This window comes from Manis pentadactyla, chromosome 11 (assembly GCF_030020395.1).
Source record: "Manis pentadactyla isolate mManPen7 chromosome 11, mManPen7.hap1, whole genome shotgun sequence".
In the NCBI taxonomy this organism is placed as follows: Eukaryota; Metazoa; Chordata; class Mammalia; order Pholidota; family Manidae; genus Manis; species Manis pentadactyla.
Genome location: NC_080029.1, coordinates 120,867,210 through 120,879,587, shown reverse-complemented (window position 1 = coordinate 120,879,587; position 12,378 = coordinate 120,867,210). Strand labels below are relative to the sequence as shown.

General features: G+C 42.4%; 1 protein-coding gene across 2 annotated transcripts in view; it reads left to right on the top strand.

Annotated features, from left to right (window-relative positions):
• The window catches only part of NPTN (neuroplastin), a 77,045-nt gene that overhangs the window by 52,100 nt on the left and 12,567 nt on the right, over nucleotides 1-12,378 (top strand). For both annotated transcript variants that reach the window (XM_036907770.2, XM_036907772.2), the window contains exons 3-4: nucleotides 569-740; nucleotides 3,609-3,703. In XM_036907770.2, the coding sequence (XP_036763665.1) occupies nucleotides 569-740; nucleotides 3,609-3,703 (267 nt within the window). The remainder of the gene's footprint in view (nucleotides 1-568; nucleotides 741-3,608; nucleotides 3,704-12,378) is intronic.

Below are 12,378 nucleotides of genomic sequence, written 5' to 3'. Positions count from 1 at the left end.
TCTGGCAGGAAATTTGCTTTTAGGATCGATACTGTGTTTTTCTGCATAATTAATGGTCATGGCTGGTTTGCCACAGGATTATCAGATTTAAATGTGGGAAATGCCATACATGTATTATCTGATTATAGCTATTATTATTCCAAGGTCTAGTGACTCCATAAGGAGTTTATTAGTTACATAAATGATACTGCCTTTGTCTTCAGAACTGCAAGGTGGAGCCTGGTTTTCTAATTGAAGCTGAATTGGTTGGCGATTCTTATAAATCGGTGGCGTACACAAGTGTAAGTGGATTGTTGCCAGTACAAACATCTGTAATACTCCCATTCTTTTCACGTCTAGGCCAACTGGTCTTCAGGCTGTTGTCTGCGCTAGTGGTCATTTGCTTATAAATCGTTGTTTTTTCTTTCTTGACTTCTTCCAAAGTGGTTAAGTGAGATTCCTCATGTGGTCCTGTCTGCCCTCCCTCTTCTTCTAGTCTCCCCATCCTACCCCATCCAACTCTCAGGCCAGGGCTGCAGAGAATGGAAGGCTATGTACCGCTCCCTATCATTGTGCACTCTTATTACAGAGCCAAGGATCGTCACCAGTGAAGAGGTCATTATTCGAGATGGCCCTGTTCTCCCTGTCACCCTGCAGTGTAACCTCACCTCTAGCTCTCCCACCCTTACATACAGCTACTGGACAAAGAATGGGGTAGAACTGACTGCCACACGTAAGAATGCCACCAACATGGAATACAGGTAAGAGGGGCTAGTGGCTCCTGGGAAGATTGGAGGGAGTGTAGCGGATCTTACTTGACATTCATAATCCATAAACATGCTATGTGAGTGGCACGTGAGGTATATGTGGTCCTTCTCTGGAGAATCTAATCCAGTATACTTGGGGTGAGAGCCCAGGAGTCTATAAAAGATTTCCAAAGGATTCTAATGAACAGCAAAGCAGCCAGGTTTAAAAGCCATAGATGATCCCCACACTATGATAATAGAGAAACTGAGGGCATAGGGAGTGATTTGTGTAGGGTAACATGCTAATCAATAGGAAAGTCACAATTAGAAAGCAGGTCTCTTGACTCAATCCACTGGATTGAGGAATCAGATCAAAATCTGATTTAGGACTCTTAGAGCAAGATCACCCTAAGTGATCTTTTGACTGGGTAAACTTTCTAGGGAATTACCTCTTAGGAGTGTCTAATATGACCATAACCTGATCAGGCACAGTGGATAAAGGGCTCTTTAGTCATCTGGAATAAGGATGGTAGTCTAGATATTACCTTTGATGAAAGGGGGATATTTGCTGGCTGAAGTTACTGGGCATCAAAGATTTGGTGCCTTTTTGGAACATGGAACCTCACCTTTCAGAACGGTTTGTTCCTAGTTGAAACCTATCTGGAAAAGGATCAGCTAATAATGGTTGGCAGGATGATGATGAACAAAGAAAAAGTACACTGGAGTGAGACAAGGAAAACCTGTGTGCTCAGTAGCAGCAAGGACAGCTCTGCAGGATTTTGCAGAATTGAGATCTTTTCATATCTCTTACTAATGGGTCCTCATTAATTTGTGGATCCTTGTCCTTTTTTGGGGGTAAGGAAACTAAAACTCAAAGAATAATAACTCTTGACTTCTTTCTGGGCCAAATAATGTATCTAGTAAATTTCGGAAACAAGGCAAGGTTCCAGATCTGCTGACTATTAAGAATCTATGTCATTGTTTTTTTTCTGCTATACCATACTGTTCATTGGCAACGTAGTTAACCTATCTTCACTGTAGTTTGTTCTGATATGAAATTGGAAATACAGCCTCAGCTATATCCTCATAGTTTGGAAAAGGTTAATCAAATAGAGATGTTGGGTAAAATAAAAGGCATTTGTTTATTCTTGGTTTGCCCATTAGTTTTACAGGTTTGCTTTTTATATTTCTTTCAAGGTACCAGATATCCCCCAAACATGTTTCTCTTAGTTCTTGTACTATGTCACCCTCTATGGTCTGAACTGTAACTTTATAAAGTTTGAGCCTGACTTTATAAAATGCCTCTTTCCCCCTTTTTTCCCTCAGCTTCTGAAGCTCTTCAGGGGTTTTCAGCATTGTCAGTTTTCTAGGGAATCTGTTCTCCCACATTTTGTGGAATAACAACTGAGCAGTCTCTTGGGCCACGTAATAAGTCAGCCTTGGAGCAAGACTCACACGGTGCTTTTGCTTAGCCTATAGGGAATTTCTTTCCAGTAGCCAGCTGAAGGGAATGTTGTGGGGAGATTTTGAGCCCATAGGGATGGCCTCAAGCTTGGGAGTTAACTTCGTAAGAAACTTAGAGTCAGGCCAAGCCCTGGGTATATGGTTTCTGCTCCTTCTCTAAACTCTGCAACATTTACTAAGAGCAGCTGACTTATGTCTGCTTTCCTTGGGAGCATATTGATTTTGAGAAGAGGCACTTGTGTCAAATTGAGAAGACTCTTGACTGCTCCTCTTAGAATATTATGCCCCGGTAGATATGGTGAGACAGTCCTGGTGCTGGTCTGTGTTTCTCTTCATCTCTAGTCTCTTAATCTATGTTTCTTTTTAGGGATGAACAGTATGATGGATAAATGTGTTGGGCCAGTCAGTGGTCAAGGTTAGCTCTCTTTCTCAGACATAACTAGTACAGTGGGGCTTTGACCATCACAAACATCATATTTTATCCACTGAGCAAAAGAGAAAGAGCTAATGTGTTTATCCTCTGATGTGAAGGCTGCTCTTCTCTATTTTCTATAATTGCACACCATCCTTTCTGCATTCTGGGATATGTGTGTAGACCAGAATGTACTGAGCTGATGATGTGAAATGAAGCCGCGTCCTTAGGGGCAAGAGAGGTTATTTGAGATAACTGCAGGGTTTAGAGGAAGTATTCTTCTGGCCATACACAGTTCTGTAGTCCTTTCTGTCTGTTTAATTTGGTTTAACAGTGCGGTTCTTCCTGAGTTTGTATTTATTCAGTCATTCGGTTGTTTTATCATTCCCTTAACTATATTGTAGGCACCAGGCTATGTTCTGGGTATAGAATTGTGCAACAAATCAACAGTGCCTATTTACCCATGACGTGGTCTGTTTGGAAAGGAATATTCACCAAGCAATCACATAAACTACTCCTGGGTCCTGCTAGTGACTAGACTCATTAAAAGGTATGCTACCAAAATACAGGTTAAGAACAGGACTATCAAAACCAAGCGCTTTAGGGAAGCACAGAAAATGGTTTGTTTTTTAAAACATAATTTGATTGGAACTACCAGGTGAGCAAGAAGTTTTTAGTGATAGCTTCATCCTCTGTATCTGAATATAGATTACAATATCTTGTACAGCCCCTTATTTTGATAATTGTTTTGTAGTTTCTGTCAACAGACTAGAGCACCTTAAAGTTAGGAACCACGTATCATTCCATCTTTGTATTCCTTGCATTCAGTAAGGAGCAGGCATTTGTTTTGGGACACAGAGAGGGAGGTTCTTGCTTTCAATTAAGATGAGGTGAGTTGCATTCAGGGGCACAGTTTGGAGAACAGGGTCCCTAGTTGCTCTTTTGATTCTCATTTTGTATATTTTGACCACAGCTTCCTCATTTGATGTTTCTTCTCACCTCTACAGGATCAATAAGCCGAGAGCTGAGGACTCAGGAGAATACCACTGCGTGTATCACTTTGTCAGCGCTCCGAAAGCAAATGCCACCATTGAAGTGAAAGGTACAACCTAACAGAGGCTGTGGTGTGAGCCTCTCTCCTGCTGAGACACTGCCTTGGTCTGGACTCGCCTCCTCAGGCTTTTCTTGTTTCCACTACAGGGGACAGTGTAATGTTACGGTTAGGACTATAGGCTCAGGAACTCAGTTTCCCAAGTTTAAATCCAAATCTGCTAGCTGTGTGACTGCTACAAGTTACTAACTTCTCTGTGCTTCCATTTCCTCATTTGTAAAACCTACCTCATGGGTTTATAAGGAGGATTAAGTTGAACCATATGAAATTGCTGTTTTGTCTGTTAAAGATGTTTGAATGTTGGCAGCTTCATATGGTTCAACCTTATGTAAAACTCTTAGAATTTTTTGTAAGCAGTTTATATAGGTCTCTCCAATGGGCCAGCAGGATTTGGCCAAGTACAGTGTGCTTTAATAGTTTAAGGGTGAACTCAAACCATTTATGGATAGTTCATTAGAATTTTAATAGAAACTATGAGTGGATGGCAACTTAAGGAGGAGGCTGTAGCAGAAATTTCAAGAAAGGCCCATAGAACTGTAAGAGTTGGAACTACCTCACTTCATTAGTCCAAGCTCTCCTGTGTGATTTTTCAAAGAAGCAACTGAGACCCAGAAAAGTGCAACCACTAGCTCTGTGTCACACAGTCCTGTTTTTCCATTTCGTACAATGACCATGGGGAGGTGGGGCTGCTTGAGGTCAGACTAAGAGACGACGGGTCTTTTTTTTCAGACTTTTTCATTTTGCTTAGGAAGGACACAAACTTGTTCTTTAAATCGATAGGGTGATCCCCAGGGACTGGATGAATTAGGAAACGGGAAGTGCCTGTGTGACTGGCGTTTGCATCTTCCTTCAAATAGTTAGATTAAAGTTTCAGATTCAAGAAAGGCTTAGACACCAGGTGGAGAAAGACAAGTACCAAATGGTTTCACTCATTTGTGGAGTAAAACAACAAAGCAAAAACTGAAGGAGCAAAACAGTAGCAGATTCACAGAACCCAAGAAGGGACTAGCGGTTGCTAAAGGGAAAGGGGATGGATGGGGAGGGCAGGTGGGAAGGGAGGGAGAAGGGGATTAAGGGGCATTATGATCAGCACACATAATGTAGGGGGGCATGGGGAAGGCAGTCCAGCACAGAGAAGACAAGTGGTGACTGTAGCATCTTACTACACCGATGGACAGTGACTATAATGGGTATGTGGTGGGGACTTGGTAATAGGAGGGAATGTAGTAACCACAATGTTGCTCATGTGGAACCTTCACAGATTGTATATCAGTGATACCTTAATAAAAAAGAAAGGCTTAGGCCATTAGAAGTTTCTGTTATATGGTGTTACTAAGTGAAAGTAGTGACACAACCCTAACCTGTCAGGTGATACAAGGATGCAGTCTCTGGCTGCTGGACTGACTTCTAAGTGTCTGAAGGGGTTGAGTCACAGTGGCTTAGTTAAATCCACATGCGTCAGAGTGTCTGGGATTTAATTAATTCAGTGGCTCTTCTTGGAGAGAACTGGGTTTAACTCTGTTTTGGAAGAATGCCACGTTTCTTCAACATAGGGATGAAGGTCTGAGAAAGCATTTTCTCTAAGATAGTCAAGTGCCTTTCCCTGCCTAGGTGAGCTGAACTACATGGGGAGACATTTGTTTCACTGCTACAAAAGGTACCTGAAGCCCTGCAACATTCCAGGCTGAGCCTTTGGTTTGACTGGGGGAGGGAAAGTGGTGTGTCTAGTTAATCATCCTCTCCAAGCCTAAAGGATAGTTACATACAACTGCAAGTCCTAACTGTAACTGTATGATTTGGTGTTAGTGATTTCTAAGCAGCATTTTCAGGAGTGGAAACAGAGGCTATTTTTTCACTGGTTTGGCTGCTTGAGAATGTGGAGTTCAATAGCCCCAGAGGCATCTTTCCTCCTGTTCTCTTTAGCAGATATGCGATGGTCGGGGAGGGGCAGAGAATAGGAGGCTGCAGGCAGGAGTGTTTTTGGAGGAAGTTACAGCTTGAGTGGTACCTTCCCATAGTGAAGGTGCATGCTGTGCACTGTTGCATTTTTACTGTACAGTAGCCATAAGAGGAAGATTGGACAGGTGGTGGTACCTGGTTTTAAAGAAGTATACCTTAAGAGATTTTATATAATCATAAAATATATTCTGTGACTAGCTTGGGCAGATAGGTCAGTCTCTCAAAATTCATAAGGAATTCTACTCTTTTTTCTCTTTCCACTAATACCTAGAGAGAAAACAGTTGAACATTTACTGTCTTTCAGGATATAGGTAAGGATTTAGGTTTTAGATAAGGATTTCAGGTTAAAAAGTAGTTTAGTAGAGACTGAACATTTGGCTATGTTTTGCATAAGTTTAAAATGCTTTGCCGTAGGCCCAGGATCATATTCTAAGCTAGCTCTTGATTATGGTTAGGTAGGCAATTATCTTGTATTAAGAGTGGTTAATGTGTATGTGTTATTCCCAGCATTTTCATATAAACTCTCATTTTATTTCTTCAGTGCCTCTAGGGTGGGGTAGACCCTAAGTCTTTTTGTAGCCTTAATAAATTGAAAAATATGCTTAGTAATAGAGAGGTAAGAGGTGGTTGTACTCAAGAACAGAGAAACCCAGGGGATTCAAGGAACATAATAAATGAACTCTGCTCTAAGTAGTCTCTGAGAATCTTCATTTGTGGTTTTAACTAAATTGGCATTTCAGGATAATATCATTTAGACCATACATATATATTTCTTTAGCACCTTTTCTGTACTCAAACCTTTTTTTCCTTGTCTTGCTTTTCCTGAAGTTCACAACTTCCCTTGGGCTGTTGTTTGGAATCAGCCCTGGGGGGAGGAGTGAAGGGCTTCAGCAAGCCAGTGACTGGCATTATTTGTCATATCTCGAGTTACCTGTGGTGTACAACAGGAAAGACAGCAGAAGGAAGCACAAGAACAGAATCTGGGAACAGACCTGAGGTGGCTTTTTCCACTTAGCCTATAGCTTGTTGTCAAGAGAGGAATTTTGAGGATGGTAGGATCTCCATGTAGTGGGGAAGGCTGCATTTGAAGTAGGTTTTTTTTTCTTAAGGACAAGAATGAAGCACAAATATCCATACTTAGTCTTTCTTTTTCTCTTTTTGGGGTGCTACCCTGACCCACCTTAATAGAATAAGAATGGCTAATTATTGCACACTTACTGTGTTACTGTGCTGAGTGCATTACTTGTTCCTTCTTTCTCTTTAGTTTTCACAATTCTCTGAGGTAAATGCTGTTATCATCTCCACCTTTCAGGTGAGAAAAATGGGGCTCAAGGAAATTGAGTGACTTGCCCCGTAAGACTGAGTTACCCAGTGGAGCCAGAGTGGCCACCCAGGCACTCTAGCACCAGAGCCTGTGCTCCTAAGCAACAAACCATGTTGCTGTGTTCAAAGATGTAACCATTTAAAAGGCCTTGGACTGAGAGAAGAAATGGGTTCTAATCAGTATTGTGATGATGACATATCATTATGAAGAGTAATAATAGACATCTCACATTGTACACAATGGTCCCACCATTAAACTCTCCATAACCCTGACCAGTCACTTTTCTTTCTTGAGCCTCAGCTTCCCCAGGTATATGATGAAGTAGGATGAGAGAGGGCGTCTTTAAGGTCCTTTGGGGCTCTAATGGTCTGTGATTCCCTTATATGGACATAGACGAGCGGTTGGGCTGTTGAAGAAAATTGTTTCCAAGTTTCCTTTCCTAGTGGTAGTGATTGTCGGCTTCTCAACTCGGAGAATGTCACCTTATTGCCTCGCACACCACCACTCACTCATCTCGTCTTATGGGACACAGTCTCCTTCTAGTTCCCGTGATTTCATATATTGGTGCCAGGAGAGGTGTTAGAGTAGTGGTTCTCAAAATTGATTTAATGTGTACGAAATGTGCCCTGGACAGCAAGCTTGTTAAAAGCACTCCGGGTGAGTATTGTGAATAGCCAAGGTTAGAATTACTGTTTTAGAGATTTCAGTGCTTCCTACTTAGTGGTTTCACCTGCAGGAAAGGGAAAACCCTCACGTGCAGAAGGCAGCACAAGTCCCAGACTGCTCCAGTCCTCATAGCCAAAGATGAATTTACTCTGTGTAGAGAATGCTTATTGAGCCAAAGGCCAACAAATCTTCTTGCTTCCATCTTAACGAGTCTCATTGCTCCTTGAGTCTAGCCCTTGGCCAGCAGTAAAGCCTAACTCTCTCTGCTTTTAACTGAGCTTCTATTTTGCCTACAGCAAAGGTGAGGTGTCTGGGATATGATAGGTTATATAATGGAAGACTCAGCCTCTATATAGTATCAGTATATTTACTTAGAAACATCCCACTCATGACAACACCTTTAAGGGTCGAATTTCTTTGAAAATGAGTTGTGAGGTTATTAATTTACTTTTGAAAAGTGAGCACCAAATAAATAGTCCATCTAAGAGGCCCCATACTTTGATTCCTTTCTCAGCTCTGTTGTTCTTAACTTCATTTAACATCAGCTTTAGCTGAACATGCCTTCATTGCCTAAGCTGACACTGTCTATAGCCACCAGTCCAGCAGAGGAGCTGGAGGCTTGTCCTCTAAGTGAAGGCAGGTCAGGCAATACAGGGTACTGAGGAACTTGCCTTTGTCCTCAGCCAAAGGCCAGATAATGAGATTGGGTCAGGTGTGGTTGGGTAACTAAGACTTTTGGAACTCTGTGTTGCCATTCATTAGAATACTGGAAGGATATCAATTGCTAATGTGATTAGAGTTTGTGGCTGATAAGGCCAGAGAGTGAGTTAATTCCCATGTGGGTCTGTGATCTCTTTTAAGGGTCTCTCTCTTTCTTTCTTGCCATGTCTACCCTTCAGTCTTGCCACCCAGTCCCTGCCTCCCTGAGAGGATAAGGGAAGTAGGAGTACTTGCTCTGTTAGACTCCTTAGACCTGCCTTCAGACCAACAGGACCTGGGTAAGCAGTTCCTTATTAAATGACGAGTCTATAAAGCGTGAGGTGAGGCACCTTAGTGAGTATGAATAGACCATTACTCAATATACTTTGTCAGTATCTGACCTGATTAAACTTTACTGAGGTTACAAACAAAAGTCCTGTTTATATCAGCACACACAACAAGTAATAGTAAACGTCTCTTTGATTTCTGAGAACTCATAATACCTGAGTCTAGGCCTAGCCTTTCCTTTCCCTGACTGACAGTTCAATTTAAATGTTTATTTCTGATCCTGAGCTCCAATGATGTGCTAGATTGATACAGAGATGTAATTTAATCCTCACAAGGCCTCTCTGAAGTATGTGGGTATTATTCCTATCTTACAAAGGCGCATACTGAAACTCCAAGGATTTTAGATGCCCCGCGTTAGGTTACTCGGTTGGTGAAGAATAGTCCCTGCAGAGCCCGGATTTCTCTTACAGTCCAAAGCTCTTTTCTTTAAGTTGTAGTATATGGAGTAGTTAAACCAAGGGGAGGGAAATTAGGCATCACCTCTTGAAGGGAAGAAAATCAAAGATTTTGTGGACTATTTTTAAAAAACCACCACAGGTGGACCCTGAGTCCTACGGGGCCTCCTCTCTGACCACTGCTGACAAGTGCTCTGAGAGCCTGGTTACTTTCTTACTGCAGGTCTGCACTGCTGCTCAGTTAGTGGGGCTGGAACAAGTTTTTTAACTGAGCAGCTACCACAAAGGATAGAGAGAAGTGAAAAAACTTTATTGACCCAAAGGCTAAAGTAATAGTTGTTACAACCACTCTCTAGAAGAGGGATGTGGCTTGGATTAATTTTCTCTCTTCCCAGTACACTAGTGGTAACTGCCACCATCCCAAGGGTGAATACTCGGGGTATTTACTCTTGAGTGCATTAAGTAGATGGGCTATTCCTAAGCTTTGCTTAGTATTCTTTGCTAAGCTGAGGAGAAAGCAGAAAGAGATCTAACCACTGAACACTGTTGTAGGCTTAGGCTTACACTATATAAACCAGGCCCACGAAGTCTGGTGGGGGTTAGCTCATTCCCTAGATAGTCTCTGCACAGAGCAGCCTCTGCGGCCGTGTTCACATCTGTAGATGGAAGCCTCTGTGGAGACGGAAGTAGAAGAGAGAAAGGGGCTGGCGTTCCCCTCCTACATACCAGGCGGGGGTGAAGACCCCCCCCCACGCCCCAGGTCTTGGTCTTCAAGGCTGCATCCTTTCAGAATAGCAATTTTTTAGAGGCTTTGGAGCCTTAAACCCAACTGAGCTTTTAGCCTGAGGGTAGTTCTTACGTATAATCTTGGCGATGAGTCCCCAAGGCAAAAGCTGATGATACTGAATTCACAATACTATTGGAATTGGTCAGATAACTGGGCCCGAGTAGGTATCTGTGGATCATAGGAGAATAAAAATGGAAAAGTTTATTGCATATATGCTGATTTCTGAAATTTGTATCTTTACCCTAGACCACTCCCCTGAGTCCCAGACTTGATATTCAACTGCCTATTTGACAGCTTCTCTTGTATGTTAGAAAAAAATGTCTTAAACATATCCTCAACTTTGAACTCCTGGCTTTTATTACCACCATTGCTCCATCCCTCAACAAAACAAAATAAAAACAAGCAAACAAAAAAACCACTTTGATTCTTCTGTAGTCTTAGGCAAGACTAATCTAATGACAACTCCTTTCTTGTAGTTACCAAGGCCAAAAACCTTGGAGTCATTCTTGACTCCATTTTCTCTCACATCCCACATCCAGGCAATTAACAAATATGTTAACTCAACCATATAAATATATCCAGAATCTCCTTACTTCTAGTGCTGCTGCGTTCATCCAAACCATCCTCTCCTTTGCCTAGATTATTCTCATAGCCTTTTAATGAGTCTTACCCCGCTGTCGTCTCTCTGCAGTTGTCCACGTACCAGCCAGGGGGAGCCTGTTAAAACATACAGATTGTTTCATACCTTACTTGGTATTCACCAGTGACTTTCCGGCTGCCTCAGAGTAAATGCCAAAGTCATCTCAGTGGCTGGCAAAGTCCTATTCGGTCTGAGCTCTTCTCTGATGTCCTGTCCTGACACCTTTGCTTTGCTTACTGTGTTTCAGCCAAACTCCTCCACGCTGTTCCTTGTACATAACAGGCACACTTCTGCCTCAAGGCCTTTGCCTCTCCCTCTCCTTGGCATGTTCTTCCCACAGATGATAATGAGTAGCCCACTCCCTTATTTTCATGACTATGCTAAAATTCACCTCATCAGAAAGGCCTCCCTCCCCACTCTGTGATGGATCTGGCATGCAGTGGGTGCTTAGCAGATGTTTGTCGGGTGAATGAAACACAACTAGAGGCAAACAGTGGCCCTTCTGCTTGTTTGGTCCCTAACTTCCCTGTGGCGGTATTGTTTATGGCCCTTGAGCTTACTCCTTTAAGTGCTTAAGATGGTCCGTAATATTTATTGGCAGAAGAAAGCTCCAAGGAAGTGTGACCAGGTGAGAGAGCAGGCCTGAGACAGTGACTGGGTAGGCGCTGTGGAAATAAGATTGAGCCGGCCTGACCCGCGCCCTTCTGCCTGGAAAGCAAAAAGACATTTGCTTTATAACATCCTATTTAGAGAACATGTCACACTGAGTAGTACCGAGCAGGCCCCAGGCAGGCAGGCATTGGCTGTAGAGCCGGCCTGGGACTTCGCCCATTCCGCTCCTGTCCCGGTGTTTCTGGAGCACTGGCTGAGAGTAGCAGGACTTTGGATTATTTTTAAGCCAAGGAAAGCCAAGCCAGTCAGGGGAATGTGGAGTCAACCCGTGATGTAATATAATTGTATAGGTTTTTATAATCTGAAAATGAATGTTTTGGTTCAACTTCTCTCTCTAAGAATACTGGATGTAGGCAGGGGCTAGAATTATCTCCTTTTATAATGGGCGTAGAACTGAAGCACAGAGTAATGAAAAGAACCACAAAACTGGAATTTGGAACAGGCCTATTGATTCTTTTTCCCATCTGGGCCAACAAAGTGACATCTGGTGTACTTTGAGTTTTACTGCTTTCAGATTACTGTAACTCGGAGGAATGGTGGAAGATATGGCTAAGATCAAAGAAGGCCAAATTCAAAGAATGAGCCCCCATCTCAGGCTTCTTGGATTCTTGAAACTTACCTAAGTTTTAAAACCACAGGTGCCGTTTATTTCTTCTTAAGTGATACCAAAAAGCAGAGAAGACCAACAACCTCTAACATGTCTAGAAACCTCCCCCAGGATTAGGTTCATTGACATTACAGCAAATCAAGGGTACAAATCTGAAGCTGTTAATAAAATCTCCTGGGACACTGGCTGAATTTCATGTTCATTCCTTTCTTCCCCTTGTGAAAACCAGTGTGCTGGCTTTCCTCTTTCCCAGGAGAGCGTTGGCCATTGATATTCATCAGATGGCCTCTCTAAGCATTCATTGTTTTAACATGCCTTGCAATAGGACTTGATTTTAGGTGTTTGATCTTAGGGAGCTCATTTCCTTAAGGGAATATATGCTATATGGTATCAGTGATGGTTGTTAGTGTGGGCATCTTAAGAAAAACCATGACCGGTAGAGATAATAATAGCTCCTGTTCACATTTTCTTTAAAGGATGGCTTAATTTAGGGCATTTGAGCCCTAAATTGAGCCTCTTCTAGTAGGTTAGAGAACCACCTACATTATTAGTAGAACTTCATATGTGGT